The 24,606-nt window shown below is 58.4% G+C and overlaps 1 protein-coding gene across 1 annotated transcript; it reads right to left on the minus strand.

Moving 5' to 3' along the window:
* Nucleotides 1-8,080: 8,080 nt before the first annotated feature.
* ENKD1 (enkurin domain containing 1) lies at nucleotides 8,081-23,781 on the minus strand. Its single transcript, XM_077831179.1, has 9 exons — nucleotides 23,715-23,781; nucleotides 20,017-20,111; nucleotides 15,885-15,988; nucleotides 14,509-14,733; nucleotides 12,912-13,084; nucleotides 10,946-11,107; nucleotides 10,617-10,786; nucleotides 9,696-9,832; nucleotides 8,081-9,187 (listed from the first exon to the last, which is right to left on the minus strand). The coding sequence occupies exons 3-9, from the start codon at nucleotides 15,967-15,969 to the stop codon at nucleotides 9,027-9,029; spliced, it is 1,113 nt and encodes a 370-aa protein (XP_077687305.1). The 5' UTR covers nucleotides 15,970-15,988; nucleotides 20,017-20,111; nucleotides 23,715-23,781; the 3' UTR covers nucleotides 8,081-9,026.
* Nucleotides 23,782-24,606: the final 825 nt, after the last annotated feature.

Genomic DNA, 24,606 nt, shown 5'->3' on the forward strand with positions numbered 1-24,606 from the left:
TGGCTGCGCCCTACAGACCACGGGGGCACGTTCCAGACCAGGTGAGTGCTGCCCAAGGCACGCCCCCCTCCATCCCACGGACGTCCCCTGGGCGCAGCCCTGGGCAGCACTCTGCCCCACGGAGCAGGACTTCCGCCTCCCCAGCTGCGAAAGGGTTAACACCCACCCGCCGGGCCTGGGTGCCATTCAGCATGAGGGCACTGGGGTCTGCCAACCCCCGTGCCCTTCCCCCACTGGCTCAGGAGCCATAAATCACTACCCCCTGTGCAAGGATGTGGCATGAATCACATCACAAGTCCCTGAGGTGCCAGTCGGAGATGGGCGCCTCTCCCAGAGGTGCTGGCATGCGGCCAGGCCCTGCTTCTTGGGGCCCTCCCCGTGGTAAGCAGCTGTTCCCTGGCCCTCGGGGCCCAGCGGCTGCTCCTCCCTCCAGCCCTAGGCTTCCCAGGCCCTGTGCTGCCCAGCCCGCTTGAGTGCAGTCCTGCCAGGAGCAGCCCCCGGCCCCTGCCATGGGCCAGAACCAGGGAATGGGGTGAACCTGCCCTGGAGAATCCCAGCTGCAGCCCAGGAACAAACTCCTGCCAGGGCCGTGCACTGGGCTGGGGCGCCGTTGCCTCCCCCTGGGGGGGACAGAGAGCTGGGGCCCCTCCATCCTGCCCTGGTATCCCCCCCCGCGGGCTGGCCCCCGGCAGGAGGACTCCTGCTGTGACTAGCAGGACATGGATTAGCTGTGCCCAGGCAGCCCTCGGCCCCGGGCCAGCAGTAATCCACGGCTGCCTCAGCATTTCCTTGAGGCAAAGCTCATCTCGCCACCCGCCCAGGCAGCTCCCAGTGGCTCCAGGTCAAACTGCGAGCGCCGCGTGGGGGGGCTAACGCTGCCCAGGTGGCTGGGCTCTGCCAGGCCAGCAGAGCCTCTGCCACAGGCGTCTTGGGGGTGCCCTTCCTTGCTGCCCCCTCCCTCCCCGCACCGACCCACAGAAATGCCCAGGGGCCAGGCCTCGCTGGGTGGTGCCAGGTGAGGGGGGGGGGGGGCCCTTGCCCATTTCTGCTGCAGAAGGACACTCAAAACGCTCAGGCCAAAGGCTTAGCTGGGCCCCAGCTCGGCTGCCTCCCCCCGCTCTTGGGCCACACAAGTCGTGAGGGGCGAGGCCGGGCTGGCTGCAGGGAGCCAGGCAGAGGGACATGGTGGCAGTGACCCCTTCCCCCAAGGCGTGAACCTGTGTTCTCGGGGGGAGACCGTCTGCCGGGGGGAGTCACATGGCGCAGGGCATGCCTAGAACAAACCATGCCGTGGCACCAGCCCCAGACCTGTGCTCAGCTCCCAGGTGTTCCCAGCCCCCCCAAACCAACCCCCTCGGAGCAGCCTTCATCTCCCTCCCCCGAAACGCCTCTCACCTCATCTCGGCCAGCCCCCAGGTGCCCCAGTGGAGCTAACGGTGCTGCCCAAGGAGCACGGCCCAGGAATTAAGTGGGGCCCTGGCTGGTTCTGGGCTGAGCGCTGGCCACGGGCCTGGGGTGCGCCAGGTGGGATTCCCAGGCACTAGTGCAGCATGGGACCGTCAGCCTCCAGTGCCGGCCACAGGGGGTGAAGCCAAGGGCTCTGCAGGCCTTAGCACAGCTGTAGTCAGCAGGGCCCCCTCGCTGCTCCAGAGCTGAGCTGGGCCCCAGGCCTGTGCTGCACTCGTTTTACCACCATGGTGGCAGCCCTCCCACACCCACAGGCCCCACCACGGACAGACCCTGGGGCCATGCTTGCGAGGCCAGGGAGGCCATGGGTCCCAGCTGGCCCTGGGGGCTGAGCACTGCATAGTGGGAGCAGGAGCCTGCCTCTGAAACAGGTCGCAGCCAGCAACGCGCCCTGGCCCGCCCGGCTGGCCCTAAGGTTAGTACCTTGGAAAAGGAAAAAAACCAAAACCTCCCCAACTCCCCAAACACACACACACACGGCAACACTGCACCCCCCCCCCCCCCCAACAGCCACAAACACATCTCGCTAAAGAAACGCATCTGGCTGAGATGGCTAACGGCACCCGGCCCCTCACGCACGTGGCTCCTGGGCGGGGCGCTTGGGGGCACGCCAGCTGCTGTACTGGCAACAGTTGGATCTGTTAGCGCGGGACCGCTCAGCCGCTCTAGCTGGCCACAGAAACGTTTACCGTTAGCCCAGGGGCTTGGGCTCACACGGCAAAGCGTTAGACCCACATTAAAAAAAAAAAAAAAAGCACCCGGCGGATTAAGTTAGTTTTCTGACAATGCAAATCCATCCAGAGGGCTGGGACTGGCGTGTGTGTCCACACAGCCCCAGTGCACTAGGGGCTGGCCAGACCAGGGAGCACCTGTGTGATACAGCTGATCGCGAAGAAGGGCAGATGCTCCCTGCCTGCCTGGCTGGGGAAGAGACCCAATAGCAGCTCCAGCCCCCGTGTAGCGGTGTCCTCCCGAGGGTCCTGCCTGGCCTCGCGAGTGCAGCAGGGCACCCAGGGTGTGTGCATGTGTATCCAGAGTCCACGGGCCCTGCCTGGGTTTCCCGCCAAGGCAACCCAGTTCCGGCAGCCAGCCCCGCGCATGTAGGCGGGGAAGGGGCAGCAGGCTGCACTGCAAATCCCCTGCAGGAGCCGGAAAGCCAGTGGGGTTGAGCCAGGTGCAGGCATGCGGCTGGTTTCAGTGCTCACGGGCTGTGTGCTGCAGGGAGGGGCTGCCCTGGCCAAAGGCACATCCCAGCTTCTCCCCGGCCCCGGAGCCAGCGACATGCTCTTGCTGCTCAAGGAGCGTGCGGTACTGCAGCAGCCAGGAGCCCCCATGGGCCCTGTGCCGCGCCGGGTCTGGGTACAGGGCTGGACAAGCAGCGGGGCTGTAGGGCAGGACGAAGGGGTCTCAGCAAAGCTAGGTGGGGCCCCAGCATTGACGGTGCAGGGGGTGGGGGGGGGCCGCACCAGACTAATGCTGGCTGTGGGGCAGCAGTGCAGGCAGCTAGCCCAGCCCCCAGGCTCCTACCCCCGGCCTGTTCTAACCGTGCCTCGCTCATACAAACATGGCTCCCCCTCCAGGAAAGCCCCTGCCTTTCCCTGGGGCAGGCACCAATATGCGGGGGGGTGGTGGGGGAGAGGCGGTCTGGGAGAAGCATGGATCTCTCACATGCCTGGGGCTGGAAGATGCAAGCCAGGTTGGCCCCAGCCTGCTGCTGGGTTAGCCCCTATGTGCGCTGAGGCAGATGAGTTGGAGAAAGCTGACATCAGAGAGGAGAGGCAAGAGGGCATGGCCAGCTGCTACACGGCTAGGGCTAGATACGAGTGGGCTGACTGGGGCTGCCACAGCTGAGAGTTTCTAATCAATACCAGGTCCTCAATGGGGCCAGTAAGGCAGATACCTCAAGATCCAGCAGGCCCAAGGGACCAGCGCAGTGTCCGGGGCACATGTGTGGTTGGCAGCTCAGCCCAACCTGTAAGAAAAATCAAGCTTATCCACAAAGAGTTCTCCAGCCGCCCAAGCTGGGACCTCGGTCCGCAGGAGAACGAACAGAACATTCTGCCAGGAACAGAAGGACGGGGCCAAGGCGGGCGGCACCAGGAGCAGATCCCTTGGGGATGGCGGCACCCTGCCCTGCAGGGGCTCAAGAGTGCTGACATCAGGGCAGGCTGTTATGAAACAGGGCACAAGCCCCAAGCTGGCCGGAAGCTCTATACTTGGATTTCACCAAAGTACCCAGTGTAAACGCCTCAGGCACTAACAGTCACAACAGTCCCCTTTGGGCACGCCGATCTGCCTTGGCACCCAGGTGAGTAGCTGTGTGATAGATGGTCCCTTATACCAGCAATATCCAGGTTACTTCCAGTCCCAAAGACTAGTCACTTACCCCACGTCAACTGCACCTTAGATCTCACACCAAAGACAATGCTTGTAGCAAATCCTATCATAAACTATATACAGATTTATTAACAGGAAAAGGAAATGAGAGTCATTGACAAGGCTAAAGCAGGTAAACATAGGCCTAAAGAACATACAGAACTTGCTTATTACAGAAATGTCTATTACCTTTGGAAACTGAAGCCTGGAACTCATTTGTGCATCTAACTCAGGCTAAGCACTGGGGATCTCTCACTTATGCCTAGAAACCTGGCCCCCAGTGTCCAAGCAACATAGACAACCAGTTCCTCCGTGTTAGGGGTTTTTAACGCCTGCCCTACTCCTGCTTTGAACTGCAACTTCAGCTGATGGGAGGAGTTCCCTTGCAAGACTACTCTTTGTGGGGGTGGGAGTCAACAATACAGTCCTTTGTCCTCTTTCATGTGTCCCACTGCTGTCAGCTGGTGTTGAGGGGCCTTCCTTGGCGGGCAGGCCGGAACACCTCCTGTTGGAGACCAGCACTTCACGCTCATTAATGGGGCTCGCTCCTGGCTGGTGATTTACACAGGTACAGAGAGGCTCATAATACAACTGCTCAAACATGACCTTACAGTGTGGAAAGCAGCTGTTATCAGTGAGCTTAACGCAGGCAGCAACTCCCAAGCATTCAATAAAGTCTAACCCCTGAACATGCTAATACCTCTTTGAACAATATTAACACACAGAGGCGCCAGACTGATCCCAGCACGGTCTTTGTCCACGTTCAATGGAGGCATGAGCCGGCACCTGGTCTGCCAACATCACAGATGGTTCAGATTGACACTGCGTCACGGGAGAGCTCACAGCTAGTATTCTGTGCTAGAGCTCACATTCTGTGCATCCGATGAAGTGGGCTGTAGCCCACGAAAGCTTATGCTGTAATAAATTGGTTAGTCTCTAAGGTGCCACAAGTACTCCTGTTACTTTTTTCTGTTCACCACAGCTAGTAGGTGACTTCAGGGAACCCGGAAGCAGAACGGCCAAGTGATTGTCTCTAGGAGCCTCCCTGTTCCACAAGCAAAGGAAAGCAGAAGATGCTGGAAGTGACCTGCTGGCTAGATAAGTGGGGTAGCGTGGAAGGGTTTGGTTTACTGGAACATTGGTCCACCACCTACGGAGTGAGGAGGCTGTATAGTTTGGATGACCTCCCCTTCAGTAGACAGGAAACCAATCAGTTCAGGGATAGGCTGACTACAGTAGTCTGGAGGGTGTTAAAGGGGGAGGGTAAAAGGGATGATCTGAGCGCTCATTTAGAACAACATTGAGATGTTGAGAATACAATTAACCAAGGAACCAAAGGACAGGAAGAGAAGAAATGCTTTAATTCCCTACACACTAATGCCAAGAGCCTGGGTAACAAACAAAAGGAATTGCAAGTGCTCATAGGATCATAAATTTCATCTCGCTGGTATTACTGAAACCCGGTGGGATGGGACCCATGAGTGGAATGTTAAAATCAATGGTTCTAACCTATTTAGGAAGGATTGAGTGCGCGAAAGGGGTGGGGGAATGGCACTCTGTCACGGAAAATGTGAAAGAAAATTATCTTGGATGTATATAGATCAAGGCCTAACAGATAAAGCACAAGATGGGGTATTAATTGGTGTCTGCTACAGCCCACCAAATCACAGCAGGGACCAGCATGAGTGGTTCCCTAGGCACCGACCTCCAACGTAGAAAAAAGTGCCACGTGGGACTTCAACCTGCGGGACACACGCTGCAAGGCTCCTGGTGCCACACTAAACCTCGCTTGGCACTTCTAACCATAAACAACTATTTCCAAACTCCAACACTGTTGCTTCTAATACAGGGAAATTCTATATTAGACCTTGTCCGAATAACTAAAGAGGAACTGATCACAGAACTAAAAAAGAAGGACTCATGATTTGATCACATTTATAGTGTGCAAACAGAATAAAGTCCACAACAGAGACAGACAGACAGATAGATTAGAGACGCACACACACTTGGTGCTTCAAAAGGGCCAATTTCACAAAGCTAAAAACAGTTAGAAGCCAAATCAGCTGGGAGGACGAATTTAATCTGAACAATGTGAATGATAATTGGGAATTGTTTAAGAACACTTCACTAGATGCCCAAAAAGCCATACTTGAGGGAAAAGGCCATATTGGTTAAATCAACCTGGCTTAGAGGGCAAGTGAGGGTAGCTATAAAAAATAACCACGGAAGACAAAGGAACTTGCTAGTAATTAATATAAAGTTAGAAACTAGGAATTGTAGAAAATTGATAAGGGAAGCAAAGGGACACACGGCAAAATCTATGGCCAGCAGAGTTAAGGACAATAAGGAGGAGTTTTTTTAAGGTATATTAGGAACAAAAAGAAGCCTAACAATACACAAGGGGGCCATACTGCACAATTACCCGGCTGGAGTTGCTCCTTTTCCAAATTTAGCACTAGTTGGCTGATGTATTGCCCAGGGCCTTGGAGCATCAGACTGGAATGCAGCAGGGTGGATGTTCCCCCAGCCTGCCCCTGGGCCCAGTGAGGGGGAAATTCTGCCATCCTGAGCTGGCAGCAGGTCATGCTTCCCTTGCACAGGGGTAATGATGGACTGTGGGGAATCCAGTCTCGAGAGCCCAGCATTCACCCATGCGGCAGTCTCCTCCTGACACATGCGGAGCTGTGAGATTCCTGAGCCGGGGGCATTCCCCTGCTGGTTTCCCCCAGCAGCACAGAGCAGCCACAGGGCAGCATGAGCTGGTGTTTGAGTTGCTTAGGTGGGGAGGAGCAGGTGTAGGACCTGCTCAGAGTAGGCTGGGAGCTCGACCGCCTTGCCCTGGCCCCATCAGTTACAGCTCCTCTGCATTCAGCTCCTTTACACAACTGTGGTTTTGCTGCAGCTTTTGCAACCAGTCCACCAGCTCTTCTGCCGTTTCCCTTTCCTGAAGCCGCCGCCCCAGCCCCCGAACAGCAGGGCCCCAGCAGCCGACAATTGTAACAGAGCCCCCTCCAGCACATGCCTCAGCAGCTACGTTCTCCATTTAGGGGTCATCTCCCCCCCCACACACACTTTCTGCCCGCAGGCACAGGGCCCTGCCCGCTCCCATTCTCAGGGCACAAGACTGGAGATTTCCAAAGACCCAGGGGGCAGATTCCAATCCCACTCCTACCCCTGGGCCGGACAATTCTGCCAGTGCAGCAGGAACCGCTCGCACTCTGGGCCCGGCGATTTTATTAGGCTGCGGGGCACAGTTTGGTGCTGCGGAAGGGATTCGCATTGACGGTGCAGCAGCACCCCCACCAAGCCAGCGTGGGGGCCGTGAGCCTGACACGCTGGTGCCTTAGCACTGCCTGCAATGGGGAGAGTCACCCATGAAGCAGGGGAACGAACCAGCTACACACCCAGCGCAAAGGCCACCATCCACCACCGCTGAGAGGGGCTGGACTCTCTACCCCTGGGAAGGGAAAGTCTCCATCTCACCCCCATCTCCTGCAGCCTCTAGAGCTCGTGGGTTACTGCACTGCCTGAAGCCTCTTTCCCCATCTTTACCAGCTAGCCCTGGCGGGAGCCTGGCTAGGGCAGTGTGGTCCAGGGCTTGCACATCACGCTCCCCCTGCTCCAGCAGCAAGACTGGGCTAGCTTCAGCAGACAGTGCGTGCCCACAAAGGCCTGGCCTGGCTTTCCCCAGACTTACAGGCCTTTAGCTGCTGCTCCTCCTCTGCCAGGAGTTTCTTCTTTCCTCCATGGCCCATTGCAAGGCAGCAGGGAGAAGCAGCACCAGCAACCACTGACAGTCCCAGACAGGAGGTCAAATCCTCAGCTGGTGGGACGGGCTGCTCAGCCTTAAGGGGCTGGTTCAGTCACTGGGAACAGCTGGAGGCATCCCTGCCTCCCCCTCATGCAGCAGGCTTGCACAGCTGGAGGACAGCACCATCTGGCACCACACGTGCATACAGCTGGATCACCAAGGAGCATGAAAGGTGCAGACTACCCAGACTCTGCCCCCCAGCACAGCACCTGGCAGGCTCCCCGCTCAGCCCCTGGGCCCCACTGCCCAGACACCAACCAACCATGCACTGCCCCCACCTGCCAGCCAGTGCAGTGCCCAGCCAGGCATTCCCCACCCTGGGCCCTGCCAATGCCCAACACTCGACCCACTCCAGCCTCACCTGTCCACACAGCACAAAGCAGCACCCACCCAGCCCTCCCCCTCACACACACCTGCCGCACACAATACCTACAAAACCCTTTATTTAAAAGCTGTCCAACACATCCCCAGAAGGGTTCCCAAGCTCCCCCCAAGTCCCCAGTGCCAGCTCCCTGCCAGCAGGGACAAGATCCCCACACCTGGTTACTCTGCCCCTTTGCTAGTCTTGGCCTACCAAGCATCCCTAGCAGGTGGGACAAGCCGCGGCTGCAGGTCTGCCCCCCCGGCCCAGGCAGATGGCCTTTGGCAGAGGGCTGCAGGGGAGCGGTGGCCAGGCCAGAGGAGCATCGGGCAGAGGTCCAGCCTGGGCTGGCAGGGAGCTGGCTCTCAGGCCCGGCTGTGTCACACCCTCCCCAGCAGTGGGGTGCTGCAGGGTTACGCTCAGACTCTCCCAAGCCATGAGCTGCCGATCTACCGCCTTAAAGGATTTCCCTCCAAACGCCCACTGTGGCTCCCAGCTCCATCCTGGGAGGAAGGCGGGCCGGAGAGGGGGTGCCGGGCAGAGCGGCACAGGAATGGCTGCTCCTCCTTTTTCCCCACAAACCATCACTCCATGTAAGCGAGAGGCTGGTATGCCCAGTTGCACAGAGTGGCAGAGAGGCAGCTGAGCAGCACCGGGCCCGCAGCTTTCCAAGCAACGCTGCATAGAAGGTGCCATTGGCCAGTCTGCCCCTCAGGAGCCCCGCACCGGTCAGAGGCTGGGGCGCTGCCTTGAAGACAATGGCCCCTGGCAGCACCCCTTGGGTTTGTTTGGTGTTGTGACCCACAAGGGCCCAGCTGCCCTCTGCCGGGGGCCAGCTTGGCTGTGCGGCGTTGGGCCGGGCTCTGGGAATCCCCAACGCAGGAGCTGCTGCAGCAGCCAGTGGAAGCAGATTGAGTTTGGTTTCCCTCCCCCCCAACCCACAGAGCGAAGTGACCAGGAGCCCCCGCAGCAGAGTGGCAGATCCACGCACAGCACAACCGCCCCCCTCTCTCAGGAGTCCAGCTTGATGAAGACCTTGGGCCGGGAGAAGATTTTCAGGGCCTCATCGATCTGCGACAGCTTCTTCTCCAGCTCCACCCGCCTCTTCTGAATGCTCAGGGTGTCTGCCCGCACCGGCAGCATCACAAGGTCCTTCACCAGCTGCTCCTGGCCTGCGGATGGCAGGGAGCTGGTGAGAGGGGGCACAGCCACGCCTTTCCTGCTGTAGCACTAAGCACTGGTTCTCACTCGCTGGAGATCAGCTAACAGGCCATTATGTGGTCCCCAGGGCAGCTGACCTGCTACACCCACACAAAGGCCCCTGTTCACAGAGGCAGCATGTCACAGGGGGAAGAAGCCACCCTGCACTGAGACCCCCCCCAGAACATTGTGTCCCACTCCGCGCATCACACTTCTGCAGGCCCTTCAGCTGGAGGGAGAGGGGGCAGCTGGGCTGGGCTGGGGCTGGGGCAGGCTGGGCGTCTGACTGTCCAGGGGGGAGAGGGGAGATTAGCACCATGGATCCTAGAAGAGTGACACCCCACGGCCGAGGCTAGCGCTGCAGTCAGCAGAACTGTCCTCTGGCATAGCGTGTGGCTCTGCAGAGCCGCACGGGCTCATCTCTTCCCACCCTTCCGGGGAGGCCTCTCCAGCAGGCGCCAGTGGTTCTCCTCCTCTTACTCTGCTTCAGGTTGGTGAGGGTTTCCAGCCGCTCGCTCTCTGGCATCATGGTGTGACCTGGTGGCATGTCAGGGTCGGGCAGGTTTCGCTGCCGTTCCTCCATCTCCCTGCGCCAGTGATCCTTCCGCTCCAGCAGGCTGCCGAGGGAGAAGGAGGGTTCGTCAGCACGTGCGGCGAGGGAAGGGATCCAGGAAGGGCCAGATGGCCGGGGGCAAGAGGCTCAGATGGGACAGGGATGGGTGCCAGGCTCACCAATACTGGCCCAGCAGGAGCTGACTTGTCACCCTACTGAGCGACAGACTGCCCTGGAGACCATGGGCCTCAGTCTCTCCAAAGGCCTGGCACAGCACAGGCAGCGCAGGCTTCCCACACAGCATGGTGCCAGCACAGGGCCAGGGCCAGGGCCTGGGCCTGATCTGGAGGAATCAGCCCTGTGGCATCTCCACACAGCCCTAGGCTCTGGGCTTTGCTCGGTCCCCTACGGGTGTCGCTCCGGAGGCCCCACCGGCCATTGTTGGACATGCTCGGCACTTAGGGGAAGTGACTCAGGCACTGAGGAGCCTTTCAATGAGAGTGAGGCTCCTAAGTCACTTTGGCTCCCATTCCCAGCAGAGCTGAGCACCCGCAAGGCAACAGAAGCAGCTGACACTCAGCAGCTTCATTGCACAGAGCCACCAGGCCGCGTTACGCAGCCTTCCCTGGCCCCGCTGCCCTGCACACAGCAGCTTCGTCGGGGATTTCGTTGGATCCTCTTGGGCCAAGCTCATTGCTGGTGCAACTGCACCGACCCCGGGAGTCACTACGCAGAGTGGCGAAGGAGCACGCTGCTTGAGAGAAGCCGCTGCCGTCCCACGCACGGAGCAGCAAGTGGGTACAGGCTTGCTCGTGACAGAGGCGCCGGCTGGGCAGGAGCCTACGTACTACTGGGGCACGTGGCCCTTCTGCTTGGCGTTGTACTCCTCCTGCTCTCGGCGCTTCTGCTCCAGCACCTCGGCCAGTGACTGCAGCGAGCGCGAGCGCCGCATAGGGGCCCGCTTGGCGGTGCGGGCATTGTGGCTGACGAAGTCGACGCTGGTGCCTTCTACCTGGATCTGGAAGGAAAGGGGGCAGCATGAGAGGCCAGACAGCAGTGACCCCCCTGCACAGCATGGGGCCTTCTGCGGCTGGAGTGAAGGAACCTGTGCAGAGCAAGACGCAGGAGCGATTCTGGAGCACCAGGAGCATGGAGCCAGGGGAGCACAGTCCCTCACCTTGGCATCAGTGTGCGGTGCTCCTGCAGCCTCTGTGTCTGTCACCGCTCTCGTTTTGGCAGGGCTGGGCGACAGCGACCGGCGTGGCTGGACCCCGGAGCCGCAGCGGGAATACGCCCGGAGGAATTTCTGAGACTCTGGGTTTGGGGGGGGAGAGCTCTCCTGCGAAATGCAGAGGGAGAGAGAGAAAGACACTACTGCTGGGACAGGGCAAACCACACGGCAAAGCCCCTCAGGGCCCAGGATCACCCAGGAGTTCCATGGTAGATGGGCAACCCCAGGCCCTGCTGCTGCATGCCACGGGAAGGTCTCCTCGAGGAGGCAGCCAGGCAGGGAACTCAGCCAGCAGGGGATACGCGGAGCCAGATCCTGCCAGTGAATTCAATGGCCTAATGCAGATTTACAATGGAGTGACACTGGAGTATGACACAGGAATCTGAAGAAGCAAACCCATGGGCTGCCAGTGAATTTAGCACTCGGACATACAGTGCCCTGAGTGCCCCCAGACAGGCCTAGGCTTCACACTGCAGCCGGCTGTGGCAGGGACTAGAATACCTGTGTGACAAAGTGGGAATTTTCTATAATCTTTTTATTATGCCTCTGCGTGCTTCAGTTTCCCTCTGCACTTTGCATTGTCACCCAGTGGTTGCAACTAGGGCAGAGCGGGAGACTGAGGGAGGTGTCACTGGCTGGGGTGGGATGAATGGGGCGTTAAAGAACTGGCTGAAACCGACCCATATCAGTGGAGGATCCAGAACAACAACGGGAGCCCCAGGGGCCGAACGACTGACACCTAGCCTGGGAAATCTCCAGTTGGAGGAACACGTGACCTCCAAGTGGGTTGTCAGGGAAGTGGGTTGTCTCAGTGGTGGCTTTTGGGGAGACTCAGCAACTCTCTCTGGAGATGGAATTAACAGCACCATGGCTGGGTGGAGTGCGGGCATAGCCAGGACGGACCATGTCAACCTTCACTTCTCTGTGCTGACCTAAGGAATTCCCCACAATAAACCCGGCTCTGCTGTGAAAAGCCTGCCTGGTGTCACTGCAAACACGCCCTGAGAGCGCTGTGCCCTGAAGGGGACAGTACAAGCCTCCCACAGGAGCCTGGCTGGGCTGGATTCGCTGCAGGGAGCCACGGAGAGAGACGGGGTCGCAGGTGCCCAAGGGCCCAGTTTCATGGTCACGGGCCTGTCCTGTGGAACCGTGTGGGTCCTGGGGGTCCGGACGTGGCATAGACCAGATCCTGTGATTCTGTGACAGCCTGTTAAAATGCCAAGTGTCTAAGTCCCGAGTGGGTCTGAGCTATTAAGAGCTCTGTGCCCTTCGGACTGAGGGGCTGGGTCACTCTTCCCTTTTGATCTGGTTTCATGCATGAGACCAGCGACCCACCTGCAGAGTGGGACAGCACAGCATGGCATGGACCCGTCCGATTCCATAGGTGAGAGCTGCAGGGCATAGACCACAGACCACAACAGCAGCTTTCCAGGCAGCGCCTCAGCGATGCCGCCATCTAGTAGTGTCGGAACGCCCTGATCTCTTCATACCAACGAGTGCTGCGTCATACCCACCTGCTGGAGCAGCCAACTGCCATGGGGACATCTTCTGATCCCATCCCACGACAGCCACAGTGCAGAACCACAGCGGGGATTCCATTTCTCCCCAAGTTGGGCAGTGGCCAGACCCTTCCCATCGCACTGAGGCACCTTTAACCGGATGTTAGCCACTGGTCTCCTCGCCAGAGCCGGGTATTCCCGCCCGGGACATGGCTCTGCTCTCACCTCTGCAGCAGCATGGGAAGGGAACACTTCATCCCCTGTGCTACTGAGCAGGGCTCTGCAGAGCTACACATGGTCTCCCTGCAAATCGAGGTGCCCTGCCTGGTATCTCTGGGACACGCTGACTGGGCTGAGCCTCCTGGCAGCCGTGGCAATGGACCATGAAGGGCTACAGGGCAGTGGGCAGGTACCTGCAGCTTGGCCTTCACCTTCGACTCCACATTCTCATACTTCTGGGACTTCCACAGGGCCTTCATGGGTTTGGGATGGCTGTGCTCCCGCGCCAGCTCCTTCTCCTTGCATTTCCTCTGGATCTCCCTCATCCGCCTCACGTTCTCCTTCTCATGGTCCTTGGCCTCTTTCCCTGCACGCCCCAGGGAGAGACAGCTTTTACCAACAAACCCTCCCGAGCCATAAGTGGGTGCCCACGACCTTTGGCACCAGAAACCAAGGCCTCTACCTAAGCTAGTCCGTTCACTGCAAACAGCAGCAAGCGGTTATCCTCCCTATGCGCCAGCCACCAGGGGGCGATAGAATCATACCCACTGAGCCCCTTGTAAGCACACATAAGACACTGGCTTTTCTGGAGTGACTCAATTGTGCCATGACACAGAGCAACTCACTAGCACCCTCTGCTGCTGGCCCCGGGAGCGCTGCAGACAAGCGTCACACAGCCGATCAGTAGAGCCAGAAGGCTCCGCCACGCAGCTGGAGGTGGGACTGGTTTGAATCCTAGCTCTCTTGTTTGGGATCATGCGGAGACTGTCCCTCCCCCTCCACTACCTGACAGCCCAGAGAGCTGGGCCAATGCTCTAACTCAGCATTGCGCCACAAATGCCCCAGCACCCAGGGGAGAAAACTACTGCTGGTCGCTCCTGCCCCAGGGGGAGGGTGGGATGGGGAACCACAGGCCTTCCCAGCGTGTGGGGGGCAGTGTTAACAGCAATGCCAGACTCTATGTTGGACCCATCTGCCCTTCCTGCCTGAGGGCCAACCAGACTGATTCAGAAAGGTCTAGGGTCCATAGTCAGTACTTTAGGGCAGATTCTCTGTCCTCAGCTCAGGTTGTAGAAATTACCCACAATCCTCCTGGTGGGGATTTACCCCAGACAGGGGAGTTTCCCACTGACATTCCCAGCTCCAGGACAGACAGCGGCTGGTGCACTCTGGCTGTCCTCTGCAGGCACAAGCCAGAACAATCTCCAGACTGCTGAGCTGGGGCAGCAAACAGGGGAGCCAGAACGAGGTCATAGATTCCAAGGCCAGCAGAGCCCTCCTTTGCAAGGCACTCCCCATGGCTGTTATCATCCACGCACCTGGATAATCACCTTGAATCTACTTGGCTCTTGGCCTCCATGACTTCTTGTTGCAGTGAGTTCCACAGGCTAACCGTGTTGTGTAAAAAACACTTCTTTTCATCAGCTTTAAGTGTGCTGCCTCTCTATTGAACCACCATCCCGCAACCTTGAGCCAGGGTAAACTGAAGTGCTCCATTTGCTCCCAGACTGCCCCTCAGCCTGTCCTCCACCAGCAGGTCTCCTCTCCACTCTCCCTTCCTAGCCCCAAACAAAGGCCATGCTGCAGTTAGGGTGAGGCTACGACCTCAATAACCCCAGGGTACGGACACTGCTCCCATTGCAGCCCACCCAGAGCCAATCAGCCCTCAACAAATCCAACCCTTGGCTATTCGGTTGGAAATCCCCACCCTAAGGCCTTGCCACTGCGTCCAATCAAAGTATTCGTCCTGCCCTTAGCCACAGTCAGCTCCAGCTGCTCAGTTGCACTTACTTTTCAGGGGAGGCTCCCTGTAGAGAGAGATCCCCTCCAGCTTCAGCAAGACCCCGACCGTCCCCTTCTGCCCCTTCTCCAGGATGTCCTGACCATTGGGGCGGATACGCGGGGCAGGATGGGCAGGGCGGGCACTGTGGCAGGTGGGGTACAGGCTGGGATCTGGGGCTAGAGGGCCAGAGAAGAAGTCCAGCTTCAAGGCATTCCCTTCCAGCCTCCCTCGAGCTAGAGAGAGAAAGTGTGAGAGTCAAGATGTACAGCACCACCCCATCGCTTTCTCCCTCCATGCCCCAGGCTTGCTGTGGGCTAGCCCCATTCTGGCCAAGGAGGGCTCGGATGAGGCTGGAGCCCTAGGCGAAACTTCCACCTTGCACTGCCCCGCCCCTGCGGTGGCTCCCCGCCGCCCCCTCCCCTCAGCCCGGGGAGCCCCCCCCTGCGGCAGCTCCCCGCCACCCCCTCCCTCCCTCCCCCCCTGCGGCAGCTCCCCGCCGCCCCCTCCCTCCCCCCCCTCGGCCCAGAGAGACCCCCCCGTGGCAGCTCCCCGCCACCCCCCCCTCCCCCCACCTCGGCAGCTCCCCGCCACCCCCTACCTCCCTCCCCCCCCCCGCGGCAGCTCCCCGCCACCCCCTCGGCCCGGGGAGCCCCCCATGCGGCAGCTCCCCACCCCAGCTCATCTCTACTCTGCCTCGTCCCCGAGCATGCCGCCGCTTCTCCCGCCTCCCCTGCTTGCGACACCAATCAGCTGTTTGGCGCGCAAGCCTGGGAGGGAGAGAAGCAGAGTGGGGCGGCGCTCAGGGGAGGAGGCAGAGCAGAGGTGAGCTGGGGCGGGGAGCAGTTCCCCTGTGCGCCGCGCACCACCCCCCATCCCCCGGTTACTTGCTGCAGGCGGCCCTCCCCGCGCCCCCCTGCCCCAGCTCACCTCCGCTCCACCGCCGCCCCCAACCACTTGGCGCCCTAGGCAACTGCCTAGTTCGCCTAGTGGTTGCACCAGCCCTGGGCTGGAGAACCCCCTTGCCCCCCCAGCCCACCTTCTCCTAATTTCCAGCCCCGCTGCTCCTAACATCAGCCTGGTCCTGGGAGTGCTCAGCATCTCAGAGGTGCCAAGCTTCTTTGCAGGCCCATTCCATGCCCTTTGGAGCAGAGCGTGCTGGCTCTGCAGGAACCCCCAGCCCCTGCCTGCCTGCACTGGAGGACTTGGGGGAAGCCAGGCCAAAGAAAAGCCCTCTGGCCTGGCACCTCAATGGGCCACCATGCTGGCCCCCTCCATGGATCCAGTGTGACTGTGCAGCAAAATGGGACTAGGACGAGAAGGCTTTAATGAGAACAAGCCACCCCATGACTATGTAGGACCCCATCCATGCTCCACCGGCACTCACCTGACAGGGGGCGTTTGTAATAATCCGGGAACAGCGTAGGGTCGGGAGGGATGGGTCCCGAGATCCTGGAAGGTCCCTCAGACATCTCGGCCACGGCTCTGCAGCTGCAATCGACAAGCAGACGTCATTGGAAAGAGAAACCAGCTGGGTTTTTCCTGGGAATCATTTACCAGCCACATATTTAATATTTAAATACATCTGGGCTGCTGCTCTTTGCTGGAGACACCCAGCTAGGGAAAACAAACACCCACCCTCCAATCTGGACACTGACCAAGCTGCAGGCATCACTTGGGAACCCCACCAGGTAGTGAGTGACCAGTATGGCTCCCCCACGCAAAGCATACATGTTTGCTGCTGTACTCTGCCAAGCTAGGAGTGGACGACGGGATGTATCACATGATAAATTGCCCTGTTCTGTTCATTCCCTCTGAAGCATCTGGCACTGGCTACTGTGGAAGACAGGATACTGGGCTAGATAGATCACTGGTCTGACCCAGTATGGCCGTTCTTATGGCATCTCCCCTTCGCCAGAGGTCGCTTGGCTCACGCGCTGTCACCGTGGGTTTTCTCTGCAGCGTGACTGTAAGAATGGCCCTATCTCACTCCCCAGGAGTATCAGAGGCTGAGCTGCTCACTGCAGGGACTGAGATGGGTACGTGCTGCTTTGGGGTGCGAGAGGGTTTCTCTCGGGGGCCCATGAGTAGAACTGATGGCCAAGGTTCTCCAGCCATGGCCGTCTCATGCTGCTGTGGGGCTTGGCCTGCTTTGTTCCATCGGAGGCTGCTTTTGCCCCTGCTGCAGCCCTGAGCTGGGAGCATGCATTGTAGCTTAAACCCTTAGCTCCCTCTAAGGGTGCAATACCAAACCCTACCCAACAGAAGCACCAGGCACTTCCATTCCGGGAACAATGCATGAGAAGGAAAGTGCCCAGCCTGACCCTCAGATTCCACGGAGTGGGCTGGGCTGGCTGCTTAGTTATCAGTTAGACAGATTTGCTGCAGCCTGACTTGGTCACACATAGGCCTGTGATGCCACTTGTACAGTCACTCTTCAGGGCAGAACCTCATTTTGCACCCTGGTCACAACTGCACCTGCTGGTTCCCTTTAGCCCCAAGAGCTGGTCAGGCATTAGATCTCCGACACGGGAGCAGCCAGCACCTCTCCCCTTGCAGCGCCGAAGGAAGCCCTCCAGAGAGCCCCATAACACTGGGGGGGACATGTGCTCACACACTGAGACTCGCTCCCCACTCAGAAAATCATAATAAAACTGGGCCAGGCCCTGAGCCAAACTGAGCAGCATCAACTCCCTGGGACTTTGGGACGGAATCAGGCCGCAGCCCTGGATAGCAGAGTTTGGAAGGTTCAACAATCGTCACAGATAGGCGAGCCCTCCAGAGGGAAGAGTCCTTCCCACCGACCCTGCATCTCGGCACCACTGCGCTGTGATGCGTGGTAGCAAGGAGAGCACAGTGATGCTCCAGGGATAGGCAGGGTCATAGAATACCAGGGTTGGAAGGGACCTCAGGAGGTCATCTAGTCCAACCCCCTGCTCAAAGCAGGACCAATCCCAACTAAATCATCCCAGCAAGGGCTTTCTCAAGCCTGACCTTAAAAATATCTAAGGAAGGAGATTCCACCACCTCCCTAGGTAACACATTCCAGTGTTTCACCACCCTCCTAGTGAAAAAGTTTTTCCTAATATCCAACCTAAATCTCCCCCACTGCAACTTGAGACCATTACTCCTTGTTCTGTCATCAGCTACCACTGAGAACAGTCTAGATCCATCCTCTTTGGAACCCCCTTTCAGGTAGTTGAAAGCAGCTATCAAATCCCCCCTCATTCTTCTCTTCTGCAGACTAAACAATCCAAGTTCCCTCAGCTTCTCCTCATAAGTCATGTGTTCCAGTCCCCTCATCATTTTTGTTGCCCTCCGCTGGACTCTTTCCAATTTTTCCACATCCTTCTTGTAATGTGGGGCCCAAAACTGGACACAGTACTCCAGATGAGGCCTCACCAATGTCGAATAGCGGGGAACGATCATATCCCTCGATCTGCTGGCAATGCCCCTACATATACATCCCAAAATGCCATTGGCCTTCTTGGCAATAAGAGCACACTGGTGACTCATATCCAGCTTCTTGTCCACTGTAACCCCTAGGTCCTTTTCTGCAGAACTGCTGCCGAGCCATTCGGTCCCCAATTCCATTTACAAGCCAATGAATTATTGATACAGAGCGGGGATAAGAAGGCCTATGATGCTAACAGCTAATCCGCCTAAGCCTGCCGTCATGGAGGTACAGCTCTTACTGGAAAGAGACCCATTAGCAAAGAGCTAATTATTGCCCCCCAGGGGCTAATGCAGCAGTGACAAATGCGGCGACAGTTACATGTCAGTAAGAGAGCATAAGGGCTTGTCAACACATGGAGCTATTTGGGAACAGCTCCAGCTGTGGACACTCCTACTCTGGAATAAGAGTGCCTTGTTCCAGTTTCGCTTCATCCACTTTCAAAACCTTGGCCCAGAAGGTCTCACTGTCGGCCTTTCCCCTCCTGGCAAGGTCCCTTGTTCGAGCCAGTCCCTGTTCCATAAGAAAGCCACCAGCAGAGCAACACGCACTGTCAGAGCAAAGCAAAGGCAGCTGCGCACCGTTATCAGCCGAGCCCTGTGGAAATCAGCAAGAGAGATCACGCAGCATCGATAGAAAATTTGTCACAGAGATTAACACAAAAGAACCGTGAGCAGAAGTACATTTATAGCCTATTATGAAAGACATAATCCAGCGGATTTTGGAGTCCACTGGCCCCAAAGCCAGGAGGGAGCCATGATTCAACTGGAGGGCTGTGATAGCAGCAGCAGGGCCTCCCAAGTGAATTCAAAGGCCCATTTCAGACCTATCCCATCTTTCCCTTTCTAGTCTCTCTCTCGAGGATTAAAACAGATGGAGCATTTCCTGTGCCTGGCCTTTGCTGTGCAAATAGTCCTCCAAATGAGGCAGGGTGACTTCCACTGCCTGGAATGCCGCATGAGCTGGTGGCAGATCAGAGAGGGAAGGAGCAGAAGAGTGCCACTTGGAGCTGCTGGCATTACTCCTGCCCCGGGAGACACAGGGCAAATTCAGAGCCGGCAGAGAGGGCGCTGTACACCACTGGAATCTGAGCCTGCTCCCATCCACATCAGTGGCTGAAATTTCCCCAACTTCAGTGTCAGCAGGAGCAGGCCCGAGGCCATCAGAAAGCAGTTCTGGGTGGGTTTAATGTGGGGGCAAGAGGGGTGGCAGGAAAAGCAGTTGGCAGGAGAGGTGGAATGGGAGCCCACCTTCCCCTGCCAACAGGAGCTTTCCCAACCCCGAAGTTATACCTGATGTGCAATTCGCTTCACGGCTCAGAGCTCCCATGACTCCAGCCTCATGTGTACAGTTCCCCACTCGCTGTTCCATGCAGAGAGCAACCAGACAGAGCAGGACTCTGCCTTTAACCCCTTCCTGTTGGAAGTCGGTGCTGGTGAGAGCTGTCCACTGCAGCCCTGGAGACTGCAGGCCTCACTGTACCCTCTGCCCTGCCACTGGGCCTCCAAGGCCTGTTTGCAGAGAGGCTGAGGAGCAGCCAATTACGGCCAATTGTGCTGGTGGCTTTTGCATGGGGACATCTGTTCCCTAGGAGCTGGACAGATCTCCACGCACATGAACAAAGCCAGCTTAGCAGTTATGTTCTTTCCAACAAGCAGAAATTACACCCTGCAGCAACAGCCTAGAAGAAGGAGGAAAACGGGGCTCTCTTCCAAAAGGGATGGTAGGAGGGTACTCAGGTACCTCCCTGAGAGGAGGCTGGGGAGGCAGCAGCATCCTCTCAATGCTCCAAGGACAAGGGGATTGTACGTCCTGTGGCCAGAGCAGGTAGGATAACGTAGTAGGGCTACATCAAGGTCTGCAGCTCCCTCATCCTTAACCTAGGGTGCATGGACCATGCAGAGATTACGGGACTCAGCATTCAATGATCCAGCCACTTGGATGAAGATGGAGCATTGCATGCTGGGATCTGTAGAGGCCACACCTCTCCTATAAGAGATATGGGAAGGGGATGCAGATCTCCACTGGGCAATGTTCTGGTGTCCCAGAGATCAGGTTTCTTTACCTTTTACTTCACAGGTGACAGGAGGAGAGAGATGTCAGGAAGCAGGCAGAGGACTCGCTGTGTGTATCAGCCAGTGGTTCCCACAGACCGTCCACCTGGAAACGATGCAACGAAAATCACTTGTACGCAGCAGCTCGGACCAGCCAGCGATCACACAGCACTTTGCAAAGGTAGATGCAATTATCCTCATTCCACCGATTCACGCTGTGAGCCACTGAGGTCCTGAAAAGCCCAAGATCCTGCTACTGGAGAGGTCAGCCAGCTGCCCTACATCTCACTGAACACCCAATGTTGATGGCTTTCAGCCATACAAAAGAAGACCTCTAGTTAAATATAGTTGGATTGGAATTAGCTCTCATTTGTAGTCCCCACCTTTGGGGGAGAGGGGGAGAAACTAGCGGCCTCCCCTGCCCCAATTTCCCAGGTGGAGTAGGAGGCTTGGGTTTAACCCTGGCCTATCCTAAAGGAAATTCCAGCAGGCTCCATTAAAATAATTCAGCTGATCTCAGCTAGCTTCTGGTGGTTTCTCCTGGAGCACTACATAGCTTTGGTCCCCTAGATGGCCAACCAGAACCAATGGGAACCAAGCTGAAAATTTTCAAATGAGATTTCAGCTAAGGTTACAATATCACCCTCTCTGAGCACTGGGCACAAAGGAGCTGGGCACAAAGGAGCACTGGAGCTGGAAGTTCTCATTTCCATACCGAGGGTCTCTGACAGGATGGCACCTGAGGTGACTTGCCCCTCCCGCCACTAGCACCGCTGCCGCTACACTGCTCTTTTAGGCACACTAGCCTCGGCGTGTCTCCCCGGGCTGGAGTGTACATCTTCCAGCTCCAGGGCAGGCATATCCTAAGCAATGGTCCCCAAACTGTGGGGTGAGCCCCCGAGAGGGAGGAACAGTGGGAGGGCACAGCAGGCCCAGGCCAGCCCCCACAGGGTGGGAGGAAATCACCACCCAGCCCTGCTCTACCCCCCAGCTCCATTCCCCAGCTGTGGCCCTGGCCTTGGGCCCAGACCCACCCCAGCCACGGCCCCGGCCTCAGTCTCTGGCTCTGCTCCCCGCCGCGGCTCCGGCCTCAGCCCCAGGCCCCAGCTGCAGCTCTGGCCCCAGGCCCTGGCCCCGCTCCCAGCATAGCTCTGGGCTCAACCTTGGCCCCTGCCTGCAGCTCCCAAGGTGGCATGGACAGCTCACATAATGGGTAAGGCGGGGCACTGCCCTAAGCCCATTGCCTGGAGACCTCTAAGGGAAGGCTCACTGGGAAAGCATTTTGATTGATTGGGCCAAAGTCCATAGTATTCTACCGCATACACACAGCCCTTCAGAGACATCCAACAATGAGGGACCACTTCTTGTCCTTAACTGCTGCAGGGTGTTACTGCGTGCTGTTCAACAGCTGTCACATTCCACTCCAGAAGTGGCTGTATTTCGGTAGGAGAGGAGTGTTCCCCAGCTACAGCGTGTATAGTGCTTTGGGGTTCCCAGAGACGAAAGGTGCTACAGAAATGGATGCCATTCTCTCTCTTTCATATTTTTATACAGCCCCTCTCCCTGGAGGATCTCCAGTCTATCGCTACTGTATACTACCATGGCCACAAAAAACTGTAACTGACATGACCTGGACAGTTGCTGACAAGGGCTGAAGCAAAGGTGAGTGAGAGAGAGAGACCCTCCCTGACACCATGACCTGTTCCCCAGATTATCTCTTTCCACTGTAATCTCCTCCACTGGCCAATGATTGCTGCCTTCCAACCACTTTTCAATTTACAGCTGCCCAGCACTAGAGCCTCTGGAGTTATTTAATCCTGCCCCCCTTTCACACTGCCCCACTACACACCAAGCCCTGGAAATACCCTTGCTATGAACACACACCACACATGCTGCTCAAAGCTCAGTAGTCGGAACAGAACCAGGTGTTCAAAGTCCCGCTGGGGACAGGTTACTGGTATGATCAAGTAGGGGGAGCCCCTTTATCTGCGTCCTTTATTGCTAGCGCTGTAACCTCCTCTCGTATCTCCCACTTGGTGCTCCCAGCGCACGTTAGAACGATCAACCAACCTGCACAGCTCCCTAGTGGGGTACATTGGCATGGCTCCTCCTTTCCACACAGGGCAACTGAAGGCCCAAAAAAAGAGATTTTGCTGCTGCCACTGGCCAAGCCAGAAATAGAACCCAGGAGTCCTGGAATTCCCAGTCTCCTTCTCCAACCACTAGACCCCACACCCTTCCCACTGGAATTATGAACAAACAAGCTCCAGCCACCTGATTCCCACCAGCCGGCCAAGCAGCATCTGGCCAGGCGTCCGTGCAACAGCAATGGCACTGTGCTCTTGGCCATGTACCAGCCTTGGCATTTGTGCTTTATTTATTTTGCTGGCTTGGAGGGCAAACCGCTTCCAGGCAGAATGCAAACAAAGCTCCCCCAATCAACGGGCAACAAGCCAGGGGAGCCGGTTACTGGTGGGGTCAGGAGCCCTGGGGGAGGAGGGGCAAGCAGGGATTAGTACCCGTCTTTCGGTGTGCCTGGTGAATGTGGCAGAGCCCCCAGGGCGCTGGCCCCCCGCAGCAGAGCTCTGTGCTGGAGCATGGGCTAGGCGCGGGGCCAAAGAGAGCCAGCCCCTGCAGCGTCCCGGGCGGCCTGGGCATGCTGGGGTCCAAGTGGGACACTCCTGGCTCCACCTGGCTCCTCAGGGAGGAGGGTCCCTGCCCAGGGAAGGAGGGGGGTCAGGGGCTGAGCAGGCTTGGGGCCCCTGGACACTGTGGGGGCCCCCAGCAGTATGGGGCCCCTGCTCCGAGGCAGAGCCTGCAACAGGGAGTCTGTGCCAACCTGCCGGCATCACAGACTGGATGCCCCCACAGCGTACGGGGTGCCCCGCCCTGACCCCCCCATAGTGTGAGGTGCCCCCACCCATACCCCCGACCCCCCACAGCACAGGGGGTGCCCCAACCTGACCCCCCCATAGTGTGAGATGCCCCCACCCATACCCCCGACCCCCCATAGCACGGGGGGGTGCCCCGACCTGACCCCCCATAGTGTGAGTTGCCCCCACCCATATCCCCGACCCCCCATAGCACGGGGGGGTGCCCCGACCTGACCCCCCATAGTGTGAGGTGCCCCCACCCATACCCCCGACCCCCCATAGCACGGGGGGGTGCCCCAACCTGACCCCCCATAGTGTGAGGTGCCCCCACCCATACCCCCGACCCCCCACAGCACGGGGGGTGCCCCGACCTGACCCCCCATAGTGTGAGATGCCCCCACCCATACCCCCGACCCCCCACAGCACAGGGGGTGCCCCGACCTGACCCCCCCATACCCCCGACCCCCCACAGCACGGGGAGGGGTGCCCCGACCTGACCCCCCCATACCCCCGACCCCCCACAGCACGGGGGGGTGCCCCGACCTGACCTCCCATAGTGTGAGTTGCCCCCACCCATACCCCCGACCCCCCATAGCACGGGGGGGTGCCCCGACCTGACCCCCCATAGTGTGAGGTGCCCCCACCCATACCCCGGACCCCCCACAGCACGGGGGGTGCCCCGACCTGACCCTCACCCCGCAGCATAGGGGGCGCCCTGCCCCGAGCTCCCCATAACGCAGAGATGCCCCCCTCATTCCCCCACATCGCCGGGAGGGCCCCGGCCCCGCCCCCCACGGCGCGGCGTCCCCCCCAGGTCCCCCGTGCCCCGCACTGACCGGCTCGCGCTCTCAGGCGGTTACACGCCCCCCCCCCCAGCTTCTCCAAGCAACAACGTCGCCGCCGCCGCTTCCGGCCGCCGCGGGGGCTGCTGGGAGCTGTAGTTCGCTGCCCGGCCGGTCCAGCAGCGCCCCCTGCCGGCCGCGCCGGGCTCAGCCCAGGTGACTGACGCCCCAGCCCTGCAGGTGGAGCGGTGGCCGGAGGGGCCTGATTTGGCGACAGGGGCCGTGTCGTGATTCGCCTTAACCCCCCCCGCCCCCAATGCCGTGTCGTGACCCCCCCTTCTCTGTCTCGCTCCCACTGGATTCCATGTCGTGACCCCCCCATTCTCTGTCTTGCTCCCCTCCCCCGATTCCCTGTTGTGACCCCCCCTTCCACGTCATGATTCCCCCCCTGGTTCCGCCGCGGGAGTGTGTGGACTTGTTCATTCAAGGGGGGAAGAACGTTAAACTCCAAACATGTCACTCTGATATTTTCTAAGCCAAACAATGGGCTGGTTGGGTGTGAAATGACTCTTTGCTTCACTTTGGCCTTGAATTTTATATTGTTTTTAAATCCAAAAATTATCTCATGTGAAACAAATGTTTTGATTTTTGTAACACACACATAAAAGCCTTTCATCTCACCCAGCACAATCACTTTCCAACTTGTTGATTTGCCCAAAACGTTGGGAATTTTCACTTTCACTCCAACCCAAACATTTTGCTTTTTTAAACAACCAAAGAACTGGAAAATCCATAATTCCTTCATTTCTTATCCTCCCCTCCCCACTCTGCCTCATTTAGGACCAAGCAACAGCCAGTGCCCCTAGCTCAGTATGGCCCTGAGAATTTCACACGGGCTCAGCTCTGCGCTGATTGGGCTGCAAGTGGCCCACGGGCCGCAGATTGA

Source organism: Eretmochelys imbricata, chromosome 12 (assembly GCF_965152235.1).
Source record: "Eretmochelys imbricata isolate rEreImb1 chromosome 12, rEreImb1.hap1, whole genome shotgun sequence".
NCBI classification, from domain to species: domain Eukaryota; kingdom Metazoa; phylum Chordata; order Testudines; family Cheloniidae; genus Eretmochelys; species Eretmochelys imbricata.